General features: G+C 39.2%; 2 protein-coding genes and 1 long non-coding RNA gene across 3 annotated transcripts; 1 reads left to right on the forward strand and 2 right to left on the reverse strand.

Moving 5' to 3' along the window:
• The first annotated feature begins 1,705 nt into the window (after positions 1 to 1,705).
• On the forward strand, positions 1,706 to 18,514 carry plbd2 (phospholipase B domain containing 2). The gene is made up of 12 exons (XM_051906739.1): positions 1,706 to 1,974; positions 10,502 to 10,595; positions 12,698 to 12,856; positions 13,898 to 13,998; positions 14,118 to 14,332; positions 14,421 to 14,515; positions 14,600 to 14,760; positions 14,863 to 14,958; positions 15,904 to 15,975; positions 17,615 to 17,767; positions 17,861 to 18,023; positions 18,151 to 18,514. The coding sequence occupies exons 1-12, from the start codon at positions 1,805 to 1,807 to the stop codon at positions 18,319 to 18,321; spliced, it is 1,650 nt and encodes a 549-aa protein (XP_051762699.1). The 5' UTR covers positions 1,706 to 1,804; the 3' UTR covers positions 18,322 to 18,514.
• On the reverse strand, positions 6,921 to 9,322 carry LOC127519207 (uncharacterized). Its single transcript, XR_007931744.1, has 3 exons — positions 8,927 to 9,322; positions 7,696 to 7,788; positions 6,921 to 7,580 (listed from the first exon to the last, which is right to left on the reverse strand). It is a non-coding gene; the product is annotated as an uncharacterized LOC127519207 (long non-coding RNA).
• Positions 18,515 to 19,099: 585 nt separating the features above from the next.
• LOC127519205 (claudin-10) lies at positions 19,100 to 26,188 on the reverse strand. Its single transcript, XM_051906752.1, is given in 6 exon segments — positions 19,100 to 20,794; positions 25,008 to 25,115; positions 25,202 to 25,283; positions 25,357 to 25,387; positions 25,389 to 25,519; positions 25,861 to 26,188. Coding segments are annotated over 6 exon segments (741 nt in total). The 5' UTR covers positions 26,093 to 26,188; the 3' UTR covers positions 19,100 to 20,637.
• Between the last annotated feature and the right edge of the window lie 850 nt (positions 26,189 to 27,038).

A 27,038-nucleotide genomic window follows, 5' to 3' on the forward strand; every position in this document is an offset into this window, starting at 1 on the left:
TATTATACTTCAAGTTGTTTCAAAATAATACATTTAATATGCACTTAGTATAGTATAATTTTAATATATTAGGTGTCCAAAAAGCACAATTTAAATATATTTAGTGCAGTAAAATACACTTTATTTCAGTACACTTCCATAATGTACTCAAAGTGCTCTATTTTCGTGCACTAATTTTGTACTTAATGTACTAAAAGCTCTTCTTTAGTACTTCTTAAGATAATCTTAAGAACATGTAAGTGTACTCAACTGTGCTACTTTGAAACACCATGAATATGAACTAAACTGTGCTTTTAACATACTATCTCTGTATTAAAATGTATTTAGTAACCTCTTGTAGTACACTTGAACCCATCCATCATACACTTTTAAATGTACTCATCAGACAGAAAATACACTTATGATGTATTTCAAATATAAGATTAATATATAATGAATATATACAAAATGTATAATTTATTGCCTACAACATTATGAATACATTTTGTATATATTATTATATTTTAAATAATTCTTAAGTGTATTTTCTATGTCTGATAAGTATATTTAAAAGTATATGAAAGTGTACTACAAGAGGTTACTAAATACATTTTAATACAGAGATAGTATGTTAAAAGCACAGTTTAGTTCATATTCATGGTGTCTCAAAATAGCACAGTTGAGTACACTTACATGTTCTTAAGATTACCTTAAGAAGTACTAAAGAAAAGCTTTTAGTATATTAAGTACAAAATAAGTGCACGAAAATAGAGCACTTTAAGTACATTATGGAAGTGTACTGAAATAAAGTGTATTTTACTGCACTTGTTTTTCAGCTGGGGAGGCTTCACCCTGGGCTGTTCTTTCTCATGGCTTGGACCTGGGTCGCTCCTTGGCTCCTCCCTCCGTCGGATTTCAGGAACAATAAATGCAATAAAACTTGTTAAAAAATAACATTTGTATGTAATATATACACACATTCGTATTTTTTATTTTGCTCTTAAGTGGTTTAACATAACCAATAAGTGAAGAGTAACACAAACCTTAATTTGCTGGTAAAGAGTATTTATTATTCAAATGATTTGTAATGCATAAATATTTATTTACTATATATAATATTTCTACGGAGACCCACACATGACATGCAAAAATAAATAAATAGTAGGCTAAATCATGTGCACGATTTACTATGTTCTCTTGCATGTCATGTACAGGGCTCTGTATAATCCAGTGTGATTTGTTTATTAAATATTTCCTAATGTTAGATTTTATTTGCAGTCTATAAATAAGAAAGATAGGCTCATATACCTATTGAAGTCTGTTTTCCTTTTACTTACATTACATTTTATGATTAACTTACAATTAGTTTATCCATCATCTAATCTGGAAATTAATATGCAGTTTATTGTAGAACATATTCTAGCCCACTTTAGGGGGAAAAAATGCACTTTAGCATATCTCGGATCTCATTGTCTTGGATTGTTAAATCCTCCATGTCTTGATTTGGCTGCAGTGTGTCATCATGGTCATTTCAGTGGTCATCCATGACCAAAGACTGTTGATATGTTAATGTCTCTCTTCCAGACAGTCTCCTTTTAAGCTGGCCAGCAGTCCTTTCAGTGATCAATATAGTTGTATATGTGATTAACATATATAATATTTTTAGAGCAGTGTTATATTGGAACTACAAGAATCACGTGACCGCGCAGTTTGTCAGCAGCTCTGCGCGCTCCCGTCCAGTTGGTGGCTGTAATTCAGCTGAGTCAGTTTGTCGAACACCATTAAACTTCAGAAGAAAAAGGAGAAGAGTGTTTCTGGAGGATCAATGGCGTTTCATCACTTGTTTTTGTGTCTAGTTTGTGTTTTAAATGTGTCACGGGCTCAGATCTACTCTGCGCTCTATGATGAGAAAACATCTCGTCTGTTCCTGAAAGAGGGATTTCAGACGGGCTCTGTCGCAGTCGCCAACTTCACAGACCACATCAATAACACAGGGTAAGTGTATTAATAACTTCACAGACCACATTAATAACACAGGGTAAGTGTATTAATAACTTCACAGACCACATTAATAACACAGGGTAAGTGTATTAATAACTTCACAAACCACATCAATAACACAGGGTAAGTGTATTAATACTCGAGCATATGAGGTGATTTATGAGTGCTTGAATGGCTGATTCAGGATCACTGCGGTATAGTTGTTTTGATAGTGGACTAATGCAAGTAGGCTATGTATGTTCAGATAAAACTTTAAAAGCATAATATTAAAAATTACATCTTATATTATTCGTCGATACGTGTTTTAAAGCATCAAGTGAGATCCGAGCTGCGGTGTCACTAAAATGTAAACAAACTTTCAATGATTCATTAACATGAAACAACATAACGTGTTTCTATTTAACAACAGATCAACTTAACCTTGTCAAAAAGTAAGTACCCTAAGCCTCTAAAGTCTGTAGGTTTAGTTCGGTGTCAAGTCAGCTTTATTTCTATACCGCTTTATACAGATTGCTTCAAAGCAGCTTCACCGTGAGAAACAGGAAAACAACTAATGTTACAACGATTTCTTGTAAACTTTATGCTTGAATGTAGTGTTTTGATGTACAGATGTCAACCTCGTGGAATGCGATCACAATCGCAAATATATCAGATGTTTTCCGCCTCCTGATTTTTGTTAAATAACCACATGTCTTTAAGAAAGCTGAGAAATACCTTTATGCTAATGAACAGTGACTTTCGGGAGCGACAGCCAATAGGAGTGCAGATTGTCACACGTCACCCATCTCTAGTGCAGGCTAGACAAGATCATTTAGAGCGATTTCACCTGTTTATATTTATTTATCTGATGCATGGAGAAGAAGCTGTCAGCAGTCTCATGGGCTTTTCCCACTTTAAATAGTTAAAAGTGATGTATGTACATTTTTTGACTGTACTAAAGCACAAAAATACCGTATGTTTGCTGTTTTTAGGAAAAATGCGAAGTTCACGTACTTGTTTCTCAGAAAAACAATGCTACAGCCAGTTAATCTACTTTGAAATGTGTGTCCAGTGTCGGAAAGTCTATTTTGTTTTGGTCTTTCGACACACCGGGTTGCCATTTGTTGTAAAACACAGCGTATCGCAGACGAACTGGGTCAGAGATCGCAGTTTATACCGGATTTAAAACAGTGGCGGCTAGTGCTAAAATGGTTATTATAAAATGGATAGTTCCGGCCCTTGATTCTGATTGGTTGAGCCGTGTTCGAAGCCGTTGTAAAATTCCCGAAAACATACAGCTGACCGCATTACATGAGTATCACTGCGCCACTGAGTGCGTATGTTGCTGCGTCTGTGTTAGCAATCACTCTTAGCAACGTAAACATATGTTTGTTCTCTATTGATATTGTTCATTATAGCTTACTGCATCATGTAGAAGAGTATTGTGAGAAAAGAGATCGAGTGAGCGAGTTTATTACCTGCATTTAGATTTAGCATTTTCCTTCGGGTCAGTCCTATGTTCATAATAAAAATGTCCGCTGCCATATTGTCCATGGATTTTCCCGTGCCCTGCTGACACTGACAGCGCTAGTCAAATGCTGTTCGAAATCGCCCCCTGTACCCTCATTCACTATTCCCTACATTACTCCACTAATATAGTCCACTTGAAGGAGTGAATGAAACGAGTGAGTGAATTCGGACAGAGTGCACTGGAAGGGCTGCCGATCTCGCATAGTTTGTGCTTAATGTTTAATAATCATTTGAAATGTAGCAAACTGGCAGCTCTTTTAGTAATGAATATTTACGTTGAACTCTGCCATGGAAACTAGCATGTTCAAACCTGATCAATTAAAAAGGAATTTATACCTGTATGATAATGCTGGACCAGCGCAGTTTGGAAATGAATGGATTGATTCAGCTGCGGGCGCCATCTCCTGGTGAGACGCGGGAATTCATTTAGCGCACGACTCTCACAGTGCATTATGGGTATTCTCTAGCCGTTGAGCGTGCATCGGTTGTACACTCGTTATTGCGGTGCATTGTGGGATTGAATGAGTGCACTCAACATCGTCCACTATGGTTTCGGACACCACTACAAATGGCTCAAATAGTGCACTATTTAAGGGTATAGGGGGCGATTTCGGACACAGGTAAAGCATTTGTCATTTGAGTCTTGTTCCGTGTTCACAACAAGTTTCAATATAAAAGTCTTTGTGACTGAATAACACGCTCATAAAGACAATCTTTGCCGCCATCTAATGGCGTAATAATATAACTTATTTTGCTGTTCTCGGTCAGGGACTATTTCTTCCAGCAGAAGGAAGGCTTTTAGTGATTTTACTTCATGAAAGTTGCATTGATAAATACTTTTTGGCTTTAAATTTTGTATTGCGAGGTAACCATTTTATAAAAACAATAAGCCCTGTGAAGCCGTGGTTTACAGTGAATTTATAACAGCTAACGCCACTCCGTGTCGTGCCTAACAACGCCCCTTAGCTGTTATAAAGCTAAGGCACCTGTATAAAGTACCTGTAGCTCCGCCCAAACATAGCTCCGCCCACCTTGTTCTCACACTGCTGACAGTTTCTTTGGTGAAACTTTTTCACAACATTATATGAAAGACTTTTGAAAAGGTATTGAATTAATATAAAATTGAGGAGGTTCCTTACAGTTAAGTAGGAAAACAATCTAAATCTAGTAATATTTAAGTGAGTTGTACATTCATAATATTTTAATGTGGGAGCACAGAGGCTAATGGGTTAAAAAAATGCTTTGTCACAAACCGGACTAGTTTTCCTCACAGTAAACGTAACATCTAGGGTAAACGTACCTATTAAGCTCAAGTACCCATTAAGCACACTACCATCTTTGAGCTCAGATTATAAAAAGAAAAAATAATGTATTATCCTACTTGATGTCTTGATGTGTTTGTTACTACATACCTCCTGTAATTTCAAGAAAATCAGACCATTGCACACTGAGATAAGGGTATCCATGTGTTCACACTGTCTGGCGGCCATTTTGAAAGCTGTCTGAAAACTTTAACCAAAAGAGGAGCCTCTTAAATGTGCATTTTTAAGGTGGTTAAGCCTTTTTTTCGGGTAGTTATAACTACTTACTGCAAAATTAAGATATTAATGTTTAGACTTTTGCATATTATAACCTGGAACCTGCATGTGGAAAATAATTACAGTTAGATCCAAAAGATAGTTTTAGCAACATAGCACAGATGCTACAGAACATAGTTAGCCTACTAGCTGTATAAGATTGTTTGCTACACTAATATATTATTTTACAGGCATTACTGGCTTGTACTTCTAAATCCATAATATTATACCTTTACAGTTTAAATCCATAATATTATACATTTACAGTTTATTGATGGTCTGTGGTTTTACACTGCTGCAATTTTTAAAGACTTCATATTATTGTTAGGCGAGCTTAAAGGGTGCACTACTGTGAAAATCACACAGCTTCAGTGTGACATCAGTAAGAAAAAGTATAATTTCATAGATATTGTCAATAATAGTTGTTGATATTAAAATATGTATAAACTTAATACATGACCTAGATTATTTATTTAACAAAATCTTGTCCTTTAAATTTAATGTAATATTTATTAATTAAACATTGTTGCTGCTCCAGTTAAGCTCAGTGTGCTCCCTTTAAGATCATCCACATTAAACATCTATGTAAATACTTCATAAACAGACTTTAAATATTAACTGATGGTTGTCACTTTAAGTTAATCTTTATAAAATGATTAATAACTTCTTTTCACAGCCTTAAAGGGTTAGTTCACCCAAAAATAAAAATTACCCCATGATTTACTGACCATCAAGCTATCTTAGGTGTGTCCTCTGACTAGTACAGTCGGAGTTATATTAACATTTTTGGTATTAAATAATGTCCTGGCTCTTCCAAGCTTTATAATGACAGTAAATAGAGGATGAGATTTTGAAGCCTAGAAAAGTGCAACCATCATAAACAATATCCACACAGCTCCGGGCGTTAATAAAGGCCTTCTTAAGCGAAGCGATGCATTTGTGTTAGAAAAAAATATCCATATAAAAAACTTTACAAACTAAAATAACTAGCTTCCGACAGACGGCCGTACACATCGATTTACAGCGAAAGAGTGAACTCTTGACTTGACGCATGACGTAATGACGAACGCGGAAGCGCAGAGGAGAGAGCAAAGCAAAACACCGGTCACGAATTAGAATATATAACTGATCAAATTGAATGCCTTGTTGCTTGATTTTAGTGTTCTGTTTTTATTTTTTTTTGTGATTGACTCTGTACCTTCAAATGAAACATTTTTCAATTCTTTAAAAAGGTTGATTAAACTAAACAAGAATTTTTAATAAAACATGTTGTGAGCTTAATGGCAACAGCGGTGTGCTTAAAGGGTACAAAAATGTACCCATTAAACACAGACAGACTTTTTGCATTTAATGATGTACATCTTAATTGAAATGCTTTTGTCATTTAAAATAAAATTAATTATTATTGTGTGAGAGATTAATATTTTATTTTATTTTAACATAACTTCTTGTACTGAAACCAATATCCTGTGCACTAAAAATGTCTCAATGTAGATTTTGGTGAGCTTAATAGGTACGTTTACCCTAGTTCATACTCTTGAATGCAGTGTTGATGTAGTCCATGTCTAGTGTTTTGGACTAACCTGTCATTACCGTAGTAAATAAATATGGTCATTAGTTCCAAGGTATATCAAAAATAGGATTTCTAGAAAATGTACTGTGGGATCATTTTCACAATATATACTCAACATCATATTCAAAACAGTAAAAATAATCTGTCTCTCTACTTTTTATTTATTTTTTTTAAATTAAGGGCAAAAAGTTTACACTGCATTTAAAAATATTCAAATGCAGAAAGAGTGAAATATCTAAAATACTCTATTACTATTAGATGAATATCAACAATAGAAGCGCTGGAGATCATTTCTCTTTTATTTCAGCAGTCGGGGATCCAGTGTTGAACACTCGTGACAGAACTGTGGGAAATCTTTCTCACATTCAGTTCCAGTTGCATTTTAGACCTTAAAAAGAATAAACTCAACAGAAAACTTGTTCACACTTCCTTTAAACAGAACTATGGCTGTTTGCAGGTTTTGTGTAGAAGTCCAAGACATTTAAAATATCTGTGAACATTTCACTGTTAGTGAAAACTATGAAAATTGGAAAAAAGCTGAAACTCAACCACATTAACCAACAAAACTAACAAAAATAAAGCTGACCATGAGTTAATTGTAGTCTTTGATACACAGTATATTAATCCGTACAATTTGGAACATTTACAATCAATCCACCTGCATTAAACATGCCACTAGATTTACATTTAACACTGTTAACTTTGGCAGCTCTAAAACACGAACTAAATATAATGGAAAAAACATCAACAAAACTGAAAGAATACACTAAATAAAGTAAAACTGTCACTGAACAAAAACCAAACTGAAAGGACAAATTGAAAATGAGACATATTCAAGAATTTTAAAAATGGCTTTAATAACTATGACTAAAACACATCCACGGTATAATCTGCATCCAATAAGGTGCAGTCTTACTGGAGATCTGATACACTATTTCCATCTGTGGGAAAAACAAGATCATGTAAATATAGCATCCCTCATTTCCATCATCACTAAAATATGAGTGTGCAGTTTTAACAAGAATTGGAAATATTTCTGTGGGATAAAACACTTACTTTTACTTAAAGCAGCAGCAGGTGAGGGCGATGATGATAACAATCAAAACCACCGCTGATACTACGCCAATGACGATAAAATGTGTGGTTACGCTGTTGGACAGATAATGACAGATATTAAAACATATTTAGTCAATCTGTTTTTGTGTAGTCAAGTTTTAGTCGACTAAATATCTGGGCATTTTACTCTAGTTTTAATGAATGAAAATTAGTCACATTTCCGTCATGCTGCGTAACGGGTAAACTGATAATACGGATAATTTTGCTCACAATTTTAATCACAACAATTGTTGTCATTTGAGAAATGTATTTTTACATTTCATCAGAATTATTGAACATTCACCTATGAGCACAAATCAAGAGAATGTCGACTCATACGCATGCTTTATTTATTTGACCTCATCTAGTTTCCTGATAATTCCAATAATTCTAAATCACATTAATGTTTTTCTATTAAAACAACAGCAAAAGGACTTTTTGTCGCACAGAGGTGTATAATAGTCAAGATTTCATGTTTGTATTTATTACAGTTCATCACTGAAGGTTTGATGGCTGATTTAGTCGCAGCTCGTGAAGGAACAGACTGACTGAATGAAAGAAAGAAAATGTGTCTTTTTAACTGAAAAGCTCTTATTGAATGATTTACAGTTTCAACATCTGGCAACCGCAAACATGAAAGCTTGTAGAGGCTTGTTAAAAACAGTCCGTAATATTTTCTCTTTTTTTTCCCCAACAAAAATAAAGAGAGATTTTGTTAAATTTTTTTTAACTATATTGCATGTTGATATAATGCATTTGGCAAACTACACAAGTACATTTCATGACAGTTTCGGGTTTGACATTAGCATCAACAAACAGATAATTAGAGAGAAATTAAAATAATAAGTGACCCAGAAATAAAAATGTTGTTTTCTTTGAAGATTAACCCAGTTTATTATAATTGTGTCTCATCAAAATCTTTTGCGACAGAGGATTAAACAAACTTGGAACGACATGTGGCCGGGTGTGTAAAACAAAGACTTAACATAATTATGGTGTTATTTTAATGACAAAAGTCGAGAGCATTTTATTGTGACGTGAGAGCACATTCATGTAATGTGCGAGTGAGAATCTCTCCGCTCGCGTGCGATTACATGGATGTGCTCTCACGTCACAATAAAGTGCTCTCGACTTTTGTCATTAAAATAACGGCATACATAATTTGTCTTTGTATTAAGATAGAAAGACTTACAGCATGAGGTTGTTTTGATGGCGCTCGGACAGTATCTGTTATCTCAGCTGTTACCCGCAGTCGGTGGAGCTCTTACAGTCATCCGCTAAATCTGAAAGAACTGGAGAGATGAGACGCGTTTATAAACTGATGACGTGATGAGAGGAAATGCCCGTCCCCGATCCAGCGGTTCTGGTTTAGTGATTCCAGGAAAGTGTGTTTGTACGCTGGCTGAGATGAGGTGTGGTCTGAGTTCATGGCCTGGAGATGATGGATAAAAGATGATGGATCTTTATTTTCACATTTCAAGTTTCTTGTTGTCAGTTGTCGTGTCAAAAGTTCAAGTGTTGAAAACCACAACCTTTTTATTTCTTAACACATCTGTGTGTCTAGATAAGGACGACACATTTTGTGTTACTTTTAACTCACCCAGTGTGTTATTCCCATCAACACAGAAAGTTTTAGGTCTTTACGCACAAATGTGTTTTAATCACATGGTTTGTGTCAGATGTTTGTTTGTAAAATCGGGTCGGAAAATATCACATGCATGCAGTACAAAAACAACAAACCTTAAAGGGTTAGTTCACCCCAAAATGAACATTTCTGTCATTAATTACTCACCCTCATGTCGTTCCACACCCATAAGACCTTTGTTCATCCTCAGAACACAAATTAAGATATTTTTGATGAAATCCGAGAGGTATATGACTCGTCCATAGACAGCAATATAATCAACACTTTCAAGGTCCAGAAAGGTACTAAAGACATCGTTAAAACAGTCATGTGACTGCAGTGGTTCAACCTTAATGTTATGAAGAGACGAGAATACTTTTTGTACGCAAAAACAAAACAAAAATAACAACTTATTCAACAATCTCTCTCTTCCCTGTCATTCTCTGTTTTTGCACACAAGAAGTATTCTCGTCTCTTCATAACATTAAGGTTGAACCACTGCAGTCACATGACTGTTTTAACTATTCGTTCAACAGATCAAACACTCAAGATCTTTCTCACTGTTCGATAGTTGTTTAAACTATTGGAAATAAGTCCAGAAAGCTCCAAAAGTTCATCACAGGATACTAGCATCCCCCGCCAGTTCATTCAGCTAGTTTCAGTGTTCAAAGTAAATGTCCGAACTCAACACGCTCCACAGAAACGGGAACAAAGCAGACATTCTCAGAAAATAACCAGCGAAATACTCGTTTGTGACGTTCTGTCTGTGCTAGGGTTCATGGTGGGAAATCACTGGCACAGAACTGTCTTCACTGCCAAACAGAAACCATGAAATCACTCTTCATTCCTCATGCTGTTGGACTGCTGAATGCCTCTCGTCTCTTTTTCCACTGCCTGTTTCTTAACAGGATCATTATTGTCATAATCGGAGCTCTCTCTCTGCCTCTCATTATTGCACTGGTAGAAAGCACAATTGCTTCAGGATTCTTTTGCACATTTCATGATATTCTAGAGTATCATTAAATGAGAAGAACTGCATTATTGAGTGAAGGTGTTTCTCAGTGTAGATGATGGTAACACAGCTTGGACTGGAACAGTGCTCCATAAACTGATGTTGTTGATGTGTGTGTGTGTGTGTGTCAGGTGGGCGTATCTGGAGGTCAGCACCAGCGCCGCCTATAATGACTCGCTGCAGGCGTACGCGGCTGGACTCGTGGAGGCTGCGGTCAGCTCACAGGTACGTACACATATCTGCTCTGCCACAACTAATCCATAATGACAATAATCAACAACTTCCTAAGAAAGCAGATCAGTCTGTGTTAGGCCATTCAGCTTGGATCAATCTTAGATATGGTCTGTAGATATGTTTTATGTTTTCAAGTGATTTTTAAAAAGGGCTTTAATTTTGAGAATGACACATTAACGAAAATCTGTGCAAATAATGATGATACAGTCACAGATATAAAGTCGCACTCTCAGGCTCCGCCTCACACTCTTAAAAATGAAGCTTCTTTATTGGCATCAGTGGCTCCATGAAGAACCTTTAACATCCGTGGAGTCTTTCCATTCCACAGAAGATTCTTTATAGTGAAAAAAGGTTCATATGTTCTTCACACAAAGAAAAAATGGTTATTTTAAGAACTGATCACTGATACCCCCTTTCCACCAGCGTGAACCGGGTGCTAGTTCAGAGCTAGTGCTAGCGCCAGTTTGGAGTTGGTTCAACTAACGAGCCTTCTAAGAACCGGTTTGCCTTTCCACGGGCTAGAGAGCCAGCACAGAGCCAGGTCTTTCGTCACTGTATACATCTCATCTTTCACAGCAACGCTAGCGCTGCAGTGCCAAACACAAACACACCAAGCTTGTTCGAGATGCATCGGCTTCCCACAGAGCGATCGGCGCATGACATCAAAGCACCGCGAGAACGCTCTACAAACGCTCCCCCGGCACTCCGATGTCACCCGCCAATCGGTCCGCGCTGCTCCGATGCATCTCGAACAAGCCTTCCATCGACAATCACGGACGTTTCACTACAGTTGATGCTCGTGGCTTTGCGAACCTACATCAGCATCCAAACACGGCTCGCCGTAATTTGTATATAGACGGAGATTACAGTCGAACTGCTATTAGCTCGATTAGCTGCTGTTTCAAAAATGGCGGTCACAAGTTTCTTGTTAGTCACGGTAACCCCGCCCCCAGTCCCTGACGCAAGCGGCTCTTACTTCTAGCCCAGCAATGTTTTGGTGCTGCTTACGAACCACTTTTCCTGGTTTGGAGCTGGTGCTTTGGGTGTCGAAAGACAAAGAACTGATTTGAAACTAGGCTCTGGCTCCGAACCAGCACCCAAACTGCCTTGGTGGAAAAGGGGTATGAAAGGTTCTTTGGGGAACCAGAAATGGTTCTTCTACGGCATCTTTTGGAGCCTTTATTTTTAAGAGTGCTAATATGGCCTTCAAGTGGAGTCGTATTCATATGTTCTCTGTGTTTGTCCAAGGACTTTTTGTTATACTTCCTGTATTCTGTCCCATGTGCCTTTTTGTAGTCAGTTTGTAGTTTTTCCCAGTTCTTCCCCAGGTGTGTCTGGTTAACTCATTTTGTTAAGCTTGTTACCCCTGTGTTTAAATAGCCCTCGTGTTTCTCTTGCTCAGTGTCCGTCGTTGGATGTTTATGATCCCAGTGTTTCCTGTTTTGATTTTTCATTAAAATCTCTCCTGCAGTTAGATCTGTTCTTAGCGTTACAATATGGATGTAAAAGATGTCAGCAAATATTCTCTTTTGAAGTGATTTTAATTTATTTCGATATTTAGTCACTTTGTACAAAATAGCTTCTAGATAACACATGCAAAGTTGATCACCAAGCACTTATGGTTTGCTTTGCCAACATTTGTCACATATCATTCTCTGATTGTTTTTATAGAAATTAATGTAAAATATAAAATCTAACCCGCTTGGCCACTCTATTTTTCTTTTCTAGCCAACCCACACCCCGTCAAGCATGTAGGTCATCCTGATTTGCCTTTTTTAGTGTAAATAGTGCACTTCAGATGCCCAGATGATGCATTCAATTAACCGAAAAAACGATGTGTGGAATGTTGGACACTTCCGATGAGTGCAGAGTGTGCAGTCTGTCATTATCCCTTACTGTAACACATAACCGCCTTGAGAAGGTGCATAAAACTGTGGTTTTCTAGTGTACAGCACTACTGTACATGTGTGACATGATGAGAGAGATCATGTGCTGGACACAAATAGACAACATTCACTTCATGATAGACAGCAGATCCATGCGTCTGAGTGAGTGAGTGAGGGGTCTTCATGCTGTTCTGTCGTCTGCCGCAGCTCATCTACCAGCACTGGATGAACACACTGATGGGTTACTGCGGGCCGTTCGCTCGAGACGTCGGCTACTGTGAGCGGCTCAAAGACTACATCAGCACCAACCTGCAGTGGCTCACGCAGCAGATGGACACGCACACGGACTCTCCGTACTGGCATCAGGTGCGTGAAGAAGAGCCACACTTCACCTACAGGCCTTTCTCAATTATTCGACCGTAGACTTGCTGTCTGTGTAAACATTACACCCACTTCAGGATTAAAATTTCCTGATAATTTACTCACCCACATGTCATCCAAGATGTTTATGTCTTTCTTTCTTCAGTGGAAACAAAATGAAGGTTTTTGAGGAAAACATTCCAGGATTTTTCTCCATATAGTGGACTTCACTGGGGTTCAACGGGTTGAAGGTCCAAATGTCAGTTTCAGTGCAGCTTCAAAGAGCTCTACATGATCCCAGACGAGGAATAAGAGTCTTATCTAGAGAAACCATCGGCCATTTTCTAAAAAAAGGTCACACGTGATGTAGGCGGAAGTAGGGCGAAAAACTCTCATTTTCTCCTCCAACTTCAAAATCGTCCGATATCATTGGTTTACCTTTTTTTTAAAGCTGTTTGACTTTGTAGACACCTTTCCAACGTGATTACGTAATGCGTGGAGCATTGCAAGATGAGCGTTTGTGGTTAAAAAGTATATAATTTTTTTTTTTTTTTTCTTACTTTTTAGAAAATGACAGATGGTTTCTCTAGATAAGACCCTTATTCCTCGTCTGGGATCGTGTAGAGCTCTTTGAAGCTGCACTGAAACTGACATTTGAACCCCAGTGAAGTCCACTATATGGAGAAAAATCCTGGAATGTTTTCCTCAAAAACCTTCATTTCTTTTAGACTGAAGAAAGAAGGACATGAACATCTTGGATGACATGGGGGTGAGTGAATTATCAGGAAATTTGAATTCTGAAATGAACTAATCCTTTAATGTAATCTGTTGACCTTGATCACCTACTGACAGTCATTTTAATATGTGCATTCTGATTGGTCTTCCTTCTTTGCATACTGAAGAGTGATTGGTTGCTCTTGCATCCGTCTCACTGTAGCTGCTCAAAGACTGAATGGATAAGCATCTATAAAGCTTATAGCCTACTGTCTAGCTCTGTTTTTCAGCCTCTTCTAGTTTATGGCATGTTCTGTGCCCGTTCTCTTTCAGGTCCGTTTGTCTTTGCTGCAGCTGAAGGGTTTGGAGGACGGCTACAATGGGCAGGTTGAATTTCCTTTAGGGAATCTTTCCATCAACCCCTTGGGCTTCCTGTGAGTATAGCCTTGCTTTTTTTTCTTTAGTCCATCTGCAAAATGTCATGTTGTGTTATTATTATTATTATTATTATTATTATTGCATGTGTATTCTTCCTTTCTGCGTTACTGTTCAGCCTTTTCCAGATGGGAGGAGACCTGGAGGACCTGGAGGCTGCGCTCAACAAATCCAGCCGCTCTCGGACCGTTGGCTCGGGCTCGTGCTCCGCTCTGATCAAAGTCCTTCCGGACGGCAAGGATCTGCTGGTGTCACATGACACGTGGAACACCTACCAGTCAATGCTGCGGATACTGAAGAGATACAGCTTCGCTTTCCACACATCTCCCACAGGTGTGAACACGAGATCATGAGTGTGTTCACGTCCACGTACACTTCTGTTTGTGTCCTATATTGTACTGTATAATCACTGTTCCTGCAGGAAAGGAGATTATTCCCGGGAGAACTCAGGTGTTTTCCTCCTATCCTGGCAGTATTTTCTCAGGCGATGACTTTTATTTGCTCAGCAGTGGTTTGGTGAGACTCTTCCTGTTCTTTGTACCCTTTTAATCCTGAGTAGAGCAGTGTTTATTTCTTTAATATTTGTGTGTTTTTCTTCAGGTTACTTTGGAAACCACGATTGGCAACAGTAATCCTGACCTGTGGAAGTTTGTGCAGCCCCGCGACGCTGTCATGGAGTGGCTGAGGAACATCGTGGCCAATCGACTGGCTGAAAGCGGTCAGGCGTGGGCGGACATCTTCAGCAGGCACAACAGTGGGACGTAAGCAACTTTTAATGCGTCATGTACGCACATAATTACTCAATAAGAACATTTGAATAAACGCAGATGATCAGACTAAATTGAGATGGCATGCTTGGCCAGGTACAACAATCAGTGGATGGTGGTCGACTACAAGCTCTTTGTCCCGGGACAGGAATACTCAAAACAAGGGCTTTTCACAGTTCTGGAGCAGATCCCGTAAGTGTGCTTGTCCTGCATTACTACACTGTTCTCTTAAAGTGACTGTGTCAAATTAACATTTTATAACCATTACGCAATTTAGACAGAACGTCTAAAAAATCGTCACAACACTAGGCGTTCATACACTGGTGTTCAGATGTTTGGAATAATTAAGATCATTTAATGTTTCTGAAAGAGTCTCTTCTGCTCACCAAGGCTGCATTTATTTGATCAAAAATACAGTAAAATTTTTAAATCAGCTGTTTTCTATGTGAATATACCCGTATAGTAAAGTGTAATTTATTGGATTTTCAGCATCATTACTCCAGTGTCACATGATCCTTGTGGATTTTTGTGGAGACTGTCATACATTACCATTCGAAAGTTTGGAGTATACAAGCTTAAAAAAAGAAATTAATACTTTTATTCATCAAGGATGCATTAAATTAATCAAAAGTAAAAATAAAAGATTCTGTTTCAAATGTTCTTTTAAACTTTCTATTCATCAAAGAATCCTGAAAAATATAATGTATCACAGTTTCCACAGAAATATGAAGCTGTTTTCATAACTGTTAACATTGATAATGTTTCTTGAGCAGCAAATCATCATATTAGAATGATTTCTGAAGGATCATGTGACATTGAAGACAGGAGTAATGATGCTGAAAATTCAGCTTTGATCACTGGAATAAATTACACTTTACTATATATTCACATAGAAAACATCTGATTTACATTCTAATAATTCACTGTTTTTACTGTATTTTTGATCAAATAAACACAGCCTCAGTGAGCAGAAGAGACTCTTTCAAAAACATTAAATGATCTTAATTACTCCAAACTTTGATTGCCTGTGTACCTCAAATGAGAAATTATTACTTTTTGAATAGTAAAACTCATTGATCAGCAGCAGAAACGACTGATAAAGTGGAAACTGTGGTGTCTTCTGTCTGTTTCCTCCAGTGGGATGATCATAACGGCAGACAGATCGGAAGAGCTGTATAAGACTGGATACTGGGCCAGCTACAACATCCCGTGAGTAAAGACACCAGAGTCTCGCCGCCTCTGTCACAGCTGGACGGGCATTCGGTGGCCATCAGACATTTGTGTATATATTATCTGGTTTTAAACCAAACACAACTTGTTTATGGAGACTGACGAACATTGCAATATTCTCGCTTAAAACTTGGTAGGCACATTTTTTAGGTGGACGAATGTTTTAGAAATGTTGTTTTCTATGGTCAGATTGCCGTTAAGCATAACGCTGAAGTCCGTAGCTGTAGTTATAGTTGAGTTGAGAGAACAGTACATCCATCTAGACACGGATTGAGTTCCAGCAGCTCATTCCTGTGAATAACACCTCAATAACACCTAGGCACATTTAACAAATTAATATACTTGGGACAGTTGAGAAATTTCATCTTGCACTCCATACTTCACTTCTAAAGTTTTCTAATTTGTCATGATCTCATGTGATGAAGTCATGTGTGCGTTTATAGTATTTTAGACATAAATGTAAGATTTAAGACGAGTCTATATTTAAGCGGTTCACACAGATCACTTGTGTTCCCACCACAGAATAAAAAATAAAAGGGGTAATTGCCAGATATAAACTTGCAATTCTGACTTTTCAAGTTATAAAGTCCGAAGTGCAAGATATAAAAGTCATCTCACAGTACTTTTCTGAGAATTGTGATTTTACATCTCAGAATTCTGAGAACAAAAATCTGAATTGTGAGATGTAAACTCACAATTGCAAGATAAAAGTCAGAAGTGTGAGGTGAAAAAGTTGCAATTACCTTTTTTATTCTGTGGCAGAAAAGATAAGCAATTAATAACATTGTTGCTGGAAAATGTTCTAAAGAAGTTGAAGTGGAGAAGAGAAACCACAGAGTCCCTCTCTCAGCAGTGTTCATGTATTTATTATGTAAGTGTGAATCACATGTCACACTGACCACATCTGTCACAACCTCATAATGTCCGCCATCTTCTGTCTGTAATCGTACACTTCTGCTTGCTGACGGATGAAGAGAGACTAAACCGCTGACACTGAATGCAGAGGATCGTCTGAGAGGAAGTCAAGTCTCCTTTATTTATATAATGATTTATACAATACAGATTGTTTCAAATCAGCTTCATAGTGATAAACAGAAAAACAATGACCAGTGAGGCAAACAGAGTTCATTTCAGCGTACTGTAGGGTTATTGTTTGGTTTAGGGTTACACCATGTCCTAACCGGTCGTGATGGAAGGCGTGATTTTTATTTATTTATTTTTTTTCCTTTCCCCAAACGGTTCAGCGGAAATCCCTGCCCTGCAACCAATTTCATTGGCTGAGGTTACAGTGACGGGTAGGTTTAGGGATCATGGTTGGGTGTAGGCAATCATTACTGTGATTGACATGGCCAATGAAATGTGTAGAATCAGCTCCAGCGCGGGATTTTCGCTGAACTGGTTTGGGGAAAAAATCACGCTGATGGAAGAGGATTCTAGAAACACACAGTTTGTCTGTTCGCAGCAGATGAGCACGCTTACGTCACAGCCAATCAGAAGAGAGTGTGGGCGGAGTCTCTCTTCTAGCACACTGCACTCGCAACCGAATCAGTCCAAACATGCTAGAGATCTGGAGCAGAGCAGTTCAACAAAACACAGAAGTTGTTGTTTTCTGTGGCAGGTACTTCGAGGAGGTGTTCAATGCGAGCGGAGGTCAGGAGCTGGTTCAGAAATACGGGTCCTGGTTCTCCTTCAGCGAGAATCCACGAGCACAGATATTCCGCAGAAACCAAACTCTGGTTACGGACATCGAGTCCATGGTGCGTCTGATGAGGTACGGTCCGGCTGCGTGCCTTCAGTTCTTGTGTTGTGTTTCTTTGATTGCTTCCGTCTTCATTTGGCCCTTGCATGTGTCCGTGTACTGCAGGTATAACAACTATATGGAGGACCCGTTGTCCCGCTGCGATGCCTGTGACCCCGTTCAGAACGGTGAGAACTCCATCTCTGCCCGATCGGACTTGAATCCTGCCAACGGCACATATCCGTTTGGAGCTCTGAAGCAGCGGCCTCATGGTGGAACGGACATGAAGGTCAGTAACAATAGATGCGTTTCCATCCAGGCGAATATAACTTGTGCAAAAAACTGGAGTATTACTTGCGGCCAATATCACACGTGCACCTGTTTTTGTGTTTTCTAACGTTCCTGTTATCCTGCAGATGACGAGCTTCAACCTGTTCCAGCAGTTCGAGCTCTTGGCGGTCAGCGGTCCGACCTGGGATCAGACGCCCGTGTTCCAGTGGAGCAAATCTCCGTACAGCGACCTCCTGCACATGGGCCATCCGGACCGTTGGGACTTCAGCCCCATCCACGTCAGATGGTCCACATGAACAGCAAACTTTCATTACCTGTCCTAATCCAAAAGCCCATGATGATCAACATGATGACTGTAATCTCAGGAAGAAATCAGCTGCAGTACTTTGATTATAAGAAACTGATATTTTGACCAAGAGAAGTGTTTGTGCAATAATGCATTCTGAAAGAGATGTCTGTGAAATGACAATAAATCAAGACGTGATTGTTCTGTTGCCTCATGACGTGTTTCCTTGAATTCTTGACGTGATCATATGAACTATTTTTATTAAAAGAATACATCAGAAGCCAAGTTACATGTGAAGAATGCATTCATACATGTCCTCTTAGGCGTAGATGTGGTGTGGGGAGGCGTTTTAAAAAGGGAACCTTCAATCCTGTAAAATTCCTACACTTGCAGTACATCCAGTCTTAATTGAAACAGCTTTGTTTCATCAGACAAGCAGATAATAGATGTGTTTGAGTTCATGTAGATTGGTGTCTGAATTGCAGCAGTGCATGCCGGTTAGAAATTTTGTCCGATTTGAGATCACAGGACTGTGATGTTATGGCATAAAAGCACCGCGAGAGCAATTTGAGAGCAGTTTCTCCAGAGCAGCTGCACGAGCTCTGATGACAACACCGCTGTTTCACGATTGGCCGGATTCACTGCATGACAACGATCACGTGTGTTTCGTGTTTATTCTCACACCTTCATCTCATCTGATGCTCACAAATCTGTGTTTTTGGAACAGTAATAACTCTTTTCATGTAACCGTAATATGTTATGCTTGTCAAAATAAAACTGATAAAAAATATAGACCCCACTTTATTAGTATTTAAGCAGTATAGGCTTAAGTTGAACTTTATTCTTGTACATATGGCGCTGTATTTACCAGTGTTGGGGAAGTTACTTTTAAAAGTAATGCATTACAATATTGCGTTACTTAGTTACTTTTTCTGAAAAGTAATGCGTTACAGTACTTTTGCATTACTTTTTCTCACCTGGGCTGGGCTTTTTTAATAACAACAAAAAAGTTCTATTTTTGGCAAATGTTAAGGCCCTTTCACACCAAAAGTAAAATGAATAAGCCTCAGGCTGAAGGAAATGTATATTTACTCCTGTACAGTAGAGGGCGCAGCTCAAACAAACCTTTCAGCTGTGCTGCCATTCTGGATTAAAGAAGAATAGGATACAGGAGGAGGAAGTTCAACACTCATTTCTAAATCTAATCTAAAGTAATTTTTGATTATTAGTCTGGTTGAATTAGATCATTGAAGGTCAGTAGCAAAGACACTGGTTAATAAAGGGAGATTAAATACATAAAGTATATTTGTGTAATTTAATATAGTTAATTATTACAGGTTTGCGTAAAATTCTGAGATTGCGCTTCACTGTTTTATTCAAAAAGTAATGCGTTACTTTACTACTTGGGAAAAGTAATCTGATTACGTAACATGCGTTACCCCCAACACTGGTATTAACAGCACATAAAGTACTGAATGAAAAGTGTTTCTGTTTCATTTGAAGGCCACATTTCTAGCATCTGTAAAACCGCATTCTTCCATCTTAAAACTATATCTAAATTACGACGTGCTCTCAATGACAAATGCAGAACAGTTAGTTCATGCGTTCATGACCTCAAGGCTAGATTACTGTAACGCTCTACTGGGTGGTTGTTCTGCTCGCCTGATAAATAAACTCCAGCAGGTCCAAAACGCAGCAGCTAGAGTTCTTACTAGAACTAGGAAGTGACCATATTAGCCGGTTCTGTCAACACTGCATTGGCTTCCTGTTAAACGTGTGGATCAGTGTTCTCTGTTAGATTGAATATAAATCGCTCTGTGCGAGACTATGAGCTTTGTAACTGCAGATCGTACAAACAGATACATTACACAGTAAAGGAAAAGTAAAACATTAAAAAGCATCAGTAAATCCAGCCAAAGCCGAATACACCTAATGGCACACCGGTGCGCTGGAATGAACCATTGTGTCCCACCAATCAACTCCAAGGACTGGCGTTCACTCTTCTATAATGCTATTTATACAGAGCTGATGGACTGACATGGAACAGCCGTGAATAATCCAGTTAAAACAGAAACAAAGAGATGAAAGATGAGGAATCTAAACAGACCTAAAGGAGATTTGAAGAGCATCACCTGTGGCACAGTCATCAGACTAGAATATCCAATTTATTTCTATGAAACAATTCTGTTTGTGACTATGAAACTGGTGCCTTGATCACAATGATGGTGTTAAAAAAGACTTGCACTGAATGCTTTGCAGTAGCACTAAAGAGGTTTTCCAGATAAACACACTGTAAAACATTCCCAGATTAAATGAGAGGAACATATCAGACGTAAGCGTCCACACGGTGAAACCCTTTCAGTGGTCTGCTTGCCGTCTGCTTCGCTCTGTCCGGGATGGGCGACGGCGGAGGAGTGTACAGGCTCTTCTGCTTCGGCTCGGAGGAAGGACTGTGACGTGTTGACGTCTCTCGGGTCTTGGAGCTGAAGTCACAAACATCTAATCATGATTATGTTCAGTAGCAGGACATCTTGGTAGAAAATTCACAAAAACGAGGGGAAGGGTTACACTTTATTTCAATGGTCCACTTTAAGTAGTGTTGCACCTACATGTACAGTGGGTATGGAAAGTATTCAGACCCCCTTAAATTTTTCACTCTTTGTTATATTGCAGCCATTTGCTAAAATCATTTAAGTTCATTTATTTTTCCTCATTAATGTACACACAGCACCCCATATTGACAGAAAAACACAGAATTGTTGACATTTTTGCAGATTTATTAAAAAAGAAAAACTGAAATATCACATGGTCCTAAGTATTCAGACCCTTTGCTGTGACACTCATATATTTAACTCAGGTGCTGTCCATTTCTTCTGATCATCCTTGAGATGGTTCTACACCTTCATTCGAGTCCAGCTGTGTTTGATTATACTGATTGGACTTGATTAGGAAAGCCACACACCTGTCTATATAAGACCTTACAGCTCACAGTGCATGTCAGAGCAAATGAGAATCATGAGGTCAAAGGAACTGCCTGAAGAGCTCAGAGACAGAATTGTGGCAAGGCACAGATCTGGCCAAGGTTACAAAAAAATGTCTGCTGCACTTAAGGTTCCTAAGAGCACAGTGGCCTCCATAATCCTTAAATGGAAGACGTTTGGGATGACCAGAACCCTTCCTAGAGCTGGCCGTCCGGCCAAACTGAGCTATCGGGGGAGAAGAGCCTTGGTGAGAGAGGTAAAGAAGAACCCAAAGATGACTGTGGCTGAGCTCCAGAGATGCAGTCGGGAGATGGGAGAAAGTTGTAGAAAGTCAACCATCACTGCAGCCCTCCACCAGTCGGGGCTTTATGGCAGAGTGGCCCGACGGAAGCCTCTCCTCAGTGCAAGACACATGAAAGCCCGCATGGAGGACTCCAAGATGGTGAGAAATAAGATTCTCTCGGGGGAGAAGATAGAACTAGATAGAACTTTTTGGCCTTAATTCTAAGCGGTATGTGTGGAGAAAACCAGGCACTGCTCATCACCTGTCCAATACAGTCCCAACAGTGAAGCATGGTGGTGGCAGCATCATGCTGTGGGGGTGTTTTTCAGCTGCAGGGACAGGACGACTGGTTGCAATCGAGGGAAAGATGAATGCGGCCAAGTACAGGGATATCCTGGACGAAAACCTTCTCCAGAGTGCTCAGGACCTCAGACTGGGCCGAAGGTTTACCTTCCAACAAGACAATGACCCTAAGCACACAGCTAAAATAACGAAGGAGTGGCTTCACAACAACTCCGTGACTGTTCTTGAATGGCCCAGCCAGAGCCCTGACTTAAACCCAATTGAGCATCTCTGGAGAGACCTAAAAATGGCTGTCCACCAACGTTTACCATCCAACCTGACAGAACTGGAGAGGATCTGCAAGGAGGAATGGCAGAGGATCCCCAAATCCAGGTGTGAAAAACTTGTTGCATCTTTCCCAAAAAGGCTCATGGCTGTATTAGATCAAAAGGGTGCTTCTACTAAATACTGAGCAAAGGGTCTGAATACTTAGGACCATGTGATATTTCAGTTTTTCTTTTTTAATAAATCTGCAAAAATGTCAACAATTCTGTGTTTTTCTGTCAATATAGGTTGCAGTGTGTACAATAATGAGGAAAAAAAATGAACTTAAATGATTATAGCAAATGGCTGCAATATAACAAAGAGTGAAAAATTTAAGGGGGTCTGAATACTTTCCGTACCCACTGTAAACTAGCAGTTATTAGAGTATTAGTAGACTGTTAGGTTAGGGTTTGGGTTGGTAAAATAAGTTGACATGCAGTTTTAAAGTTACTTATAGTCAGTAGAATGTCTAATGGGGACCATTGAAATAAAGTGTTAACAGGGGAAACACTTCAGAAATCAAACAGAATCCCAGCCCCTCAATTTATGAAACTTACATTTTAACTAAAATTGACTTTGAACAACTCAAAATCTCAAGTTTAGCACACTTTCTTGATTACACATTAGATGCCTTTCACATGAATGTTCGGTAACACTTGGGCCCTCTCATAGTCCCGGCACAATGCGGTGCCAGGCGTTTTTTACTAGTTTCAGCCCGACACAGTTGTCATTTTCACGTCCTGCGCCACGTTGTTTAAATAGAAAATGCATTTTGAGCGTGCTGGTCTGAAGACGAGGTGTGTTCAGGCGCATCGTCGCTGTGTTACTATTTTGAGGAACTGAAATAGACTGCGCCATTGACCAACTGAAACCTGCTCTAAAGTCAATGGCGCAATATCTGTTTTGTTATTTAAAGAGTGTGTTAGTAATATGCGCCTATATGCGGGTGCACAACGCGTGTTCATTCTGCTTATTACACACACAGGGACGCGCAGCAGCACACAAACATGACAAATATTAAAAAATAAAAGGATTACAATGTAAAAGATTATTATTGTGTGCATGAAGATAAAAATGCTTTGGTGGAATGCGGCTTGTCCTGTAGATGGTCTGCTCACGCTTTAACTTCACGCATGAGCAGATCCGTTTCCTCTCTAGAGAAGCGTTCAGTTTTTCCGCTTGCAAATTCCGCCATTTAAACAGTGAATCTGCCATGGCGTGAGCGCAACTGGGTTTTAAAGGGAATGGGAGATGAGACTGGTTGGTTTATTGCTCGTTTCGCCCAAAACACACCCATGACTCATTAAGAGAAGAGGGACAATCCTTTTAGACCATGCGCCTTGTGTGCCGACAATTTTTCCCATCGTTAAACTAGCAAAAGTGGATTCGGACACGCCCTAAGTGCACTTGCACCGCGTGCTTTAGACCATGTGCTTAGATCATTAAAATAGGGCCCTTCATTTTAGTGTCCTTGTTACATGTACTTACTGGAGTAATAACATTAAATTATGCATTACCACATATAACTAACCCTAAACCAAACCTGGCAGCACTGTATTTTACAGCCCTGTTTCGCATGTGCATACTGTGTACTTATAATTATAGTAATTACAATAACTGGGTAATAACAAGGTATGAGCCCTGAACCTACACCCAAACCTGATCTTAACCCATGTGGTTACCTTATATTACTCAGTACCTAAATGTAGAATTATGCTGTAACAAGGACACCTTAAAATACAGTATAACCCCTTGTTGTATTTAAGGGTGAATCTCAAGGAAACTGGTGAAAATCCCTGTGGTGAAAATCAAGTGTTTAATGTTGTTTATATGTCTATGTGGTGTTTTTTTTATATACTTTAAGACAAACCATGTGCAAATTCATCAGTCAACACCATTGCTGAGTATTTTCTCCTTAAAACTGCAGTGAATCAAAGACAGTCTCAAACCCGCGGTTTGAAATCGCTGGTGTTTCTGACGTCACAAACTACCTTGTAACCAATCACGTCAAAGTGTGATCATCAACGTGTGGATCTCTGAGCTGGTGTGAGTGAGTGGAGGCGGGGCTAATTTGCATATTCATAGAACCGCATATACTACAGTAAATGAGGCAAAGGTGCAGAGTTCCGCATTCATCTTTCCCTCGATTGCAACCAGTCGTCCTGTCCCTGCAGCTGAAAAACACCCCCACAGCATGATGCTGCCACCACCATGCTTCACTGTTGGGACTGTATTGGACAGGTGATGAGCAGTGCCTGGTTTTCTCCACACATACCGCTTAGAATTAAGGCCAAAAAGTTCTATCTTGGTCTCATCAGACCAGAGAATCTTAATGCTCTGTGAGCTGTAAGGTCTTATATAGACAGGTGTGTGGCTTTCCTAATCAAGTCCAATCAGTATAATCAAACACAGCTGGACTCAAATGAAGGTGTAGAACCATCTCAAGGATGATCAGAAGAAATGGACAGCACCTGAGTTAAATATATGAGTGTCACAGCAAAGGGTCTGAATACTTAGGACCATGTGATATTTCAGTTTTTCTTTTTTAATAAATCTGCAAAAATGTCAACAATTCTGTGTTTTTCTGTCAATATGGGGTGCTGTGTGTACATTAATGAGGAAAAAAGTGCAGAGTTACATTCAAGCTATTTTAAGGCATGAAGAATTTTTTTAAATATGTAATATTGGTGATCAAAGATGAGTTTTAAGGGATAAAATTATTGACTACAGGGGGACTTTAATGCACAATATCACACATTTTGTGATTGAAAGATGTCTTTGTGCGATACACTTAGATGTACAGGTTATTATTTTGTGTGCTGATACCTGGATTGGCAGGCCTGGTTCCCTGCAGTGATGCTGTAAACGAGTCCTCCGACCAGCAGGAGCGCCGATCCACCCCAGCCCACAAACAGTGCCACTCCCGGCTCAAACCTGCCGCCACAAGAAACACCTTTACAGCTCTGATCCGTATCAAGAGCACATTTTATCTGACTTCACTTCTGTATTGAAATATTCACTTTTTGGCCTTGTAGTTGGGATCCATGAACTCAGAAATCACCTTGTGGCCGTACCAGCTGTAAGCAAACATACCGCAGAAACCTAAAACAGAGACGAAGACGAGTTCAGAGGAGCAGAAACATGCTGGACAGACCGGACAAGTGCAGACGTTTACCGGATAGAAAGTAGGTGATCCCTGCAGCAAAAGGTTATTCTTGCATTCACGATTTCAGAGCCTCCGAGTTTGGTGCACTTCATCCCCACCAATGCCAGAACGGATCCGAAGAATCCCAGAAGTATGGATGTGATGACGAGAGATCGGCACAGATGAATGTATGCTGTTGAAAGATGGACACAGCAATAGTCACATTTATTTGTACAGTGTTTTTCACAATGCACTAATATTGTATTATGTGATGAATATTTCGCCCAAGTCCTTGACAATTTGACAATCCTTATTTTTTATGGAATATAGCAGTTTTTTATGATTTATCTGTGCCTATAATTATTGTGTTAAATTCATGTTCCACGTAATCTTGAATCAGAATAACCGTCAGTGATAGTTCGATGTCTTTCACCCCCTACACACTAACAGTGCAAAAGTTCAGGATCTTTAAGGTTTGTGTCCATACAGAAACAGCCAGCCTGAGACATGATCGACTGGAATTAAGTAACTTACTCTGCAGAGCCAGCAGCGTGGGAAACTCTTTGCAGTCGGAGACGCCGGTGGAGTCGGAGAGACAGTCCTTCCAGAGGTTGGAGAAATAGTGAGAAGACGTGAGGACTAAACTGTCCACTTCAGAGTAAGTCCAGTATTCCGTCGGCATAGTCGAGCAGACCAAGATCCAGCCGCAGACGCACGCTACAAAGCAGCCTATTTCAGTGTACATCAGCACCGTTCTGTAATGCATGCTGGGATGTGCCTGATGCAGCTAGATGAAAATATAGAAGATCTTTTAAAGATCTTAACTCAGCGAGAAGACAAACGCACCTTCCGTAAGGTGTTGAAGGGATCTAATGCTTTCACTGGTCTGAGGGTGGAGGACACTGCTTGTTTGTGGTGTCATCAATGCCACTCTCAAACACTGTGTTTATTATATACAGACACCCCTATCACATGGTCTCCTCATAGACTCTTAAAAATAAAGTTTCCAAAATAATAATAATAATAGTAATTTTTATGTATATAGCGCCTTTCTAACACCCAAGGTCACTTCACAAAGACAAGTTTAAGGAACAGAACCAAATAAACATCGACATCAAAACACAATACACATACTGATGTAAAAAAGTAAAATACAGAGGTCGCTTACAAAGTTAGGTTAGAGATACAAACAAAGAGGGATTCAAATAAATAACATCCATAACAAGGTACAATTTACAGATCGAGAGCTTAAGAGTAATTTTCAGAGGAAAAAAATGTGTTTTTAAGAAGTTTTTGAAGGAGAGAAAGGAGGATGCTTGACGGATGTCTTGAGGAAGAGCATTCCACAATCTGGGAGCCACGACACTAAAAGCCCTAGCTCCCATAGTCACCAGACTAAACATAGGGGTGACTAACAATCCCACTCTAGAAGAACATAAGGAGCGAACAGGAGCATAAGGCTGAAGTAAGTCAGAGAAGTATGTAGGACCAAGGTTATGGAGAGCTTTGTAAGTGAGAATTAGTACCTTGGAGTTTATACGCAAGGAAACCGGAAGCCACTGAAGGTGATAGAGGACTGGAGTAATGTGCTCACTGTTTCTTGTGTAAGTAATCAAGCGGGCTGCAGAGTTTTGAGCATACTGTAATCGTTTTATATTTTTAGCTGAAAGGCCATAAAGAAGTGAGTTACAGTAATCTAGTTGAGATGTCAC

The sequence above is a fragment of the Ctenopharyngodon idella genome, chromosome 9 (assembly GCF_019924925.1).
Source record: "Ctenopharyngodon idella isolate HZGC_01 chromosome 9, HZGC01, whole genome shotgun sequence".
NCBI classification, from domain to species: domain Eukaryota; kingdom Metazoa; phylum Chordata; class Actinopteri; order Cypriniformes; family Xenocyprididae; genus Ctenopharyngodon; species Ctenopharyngodon idella.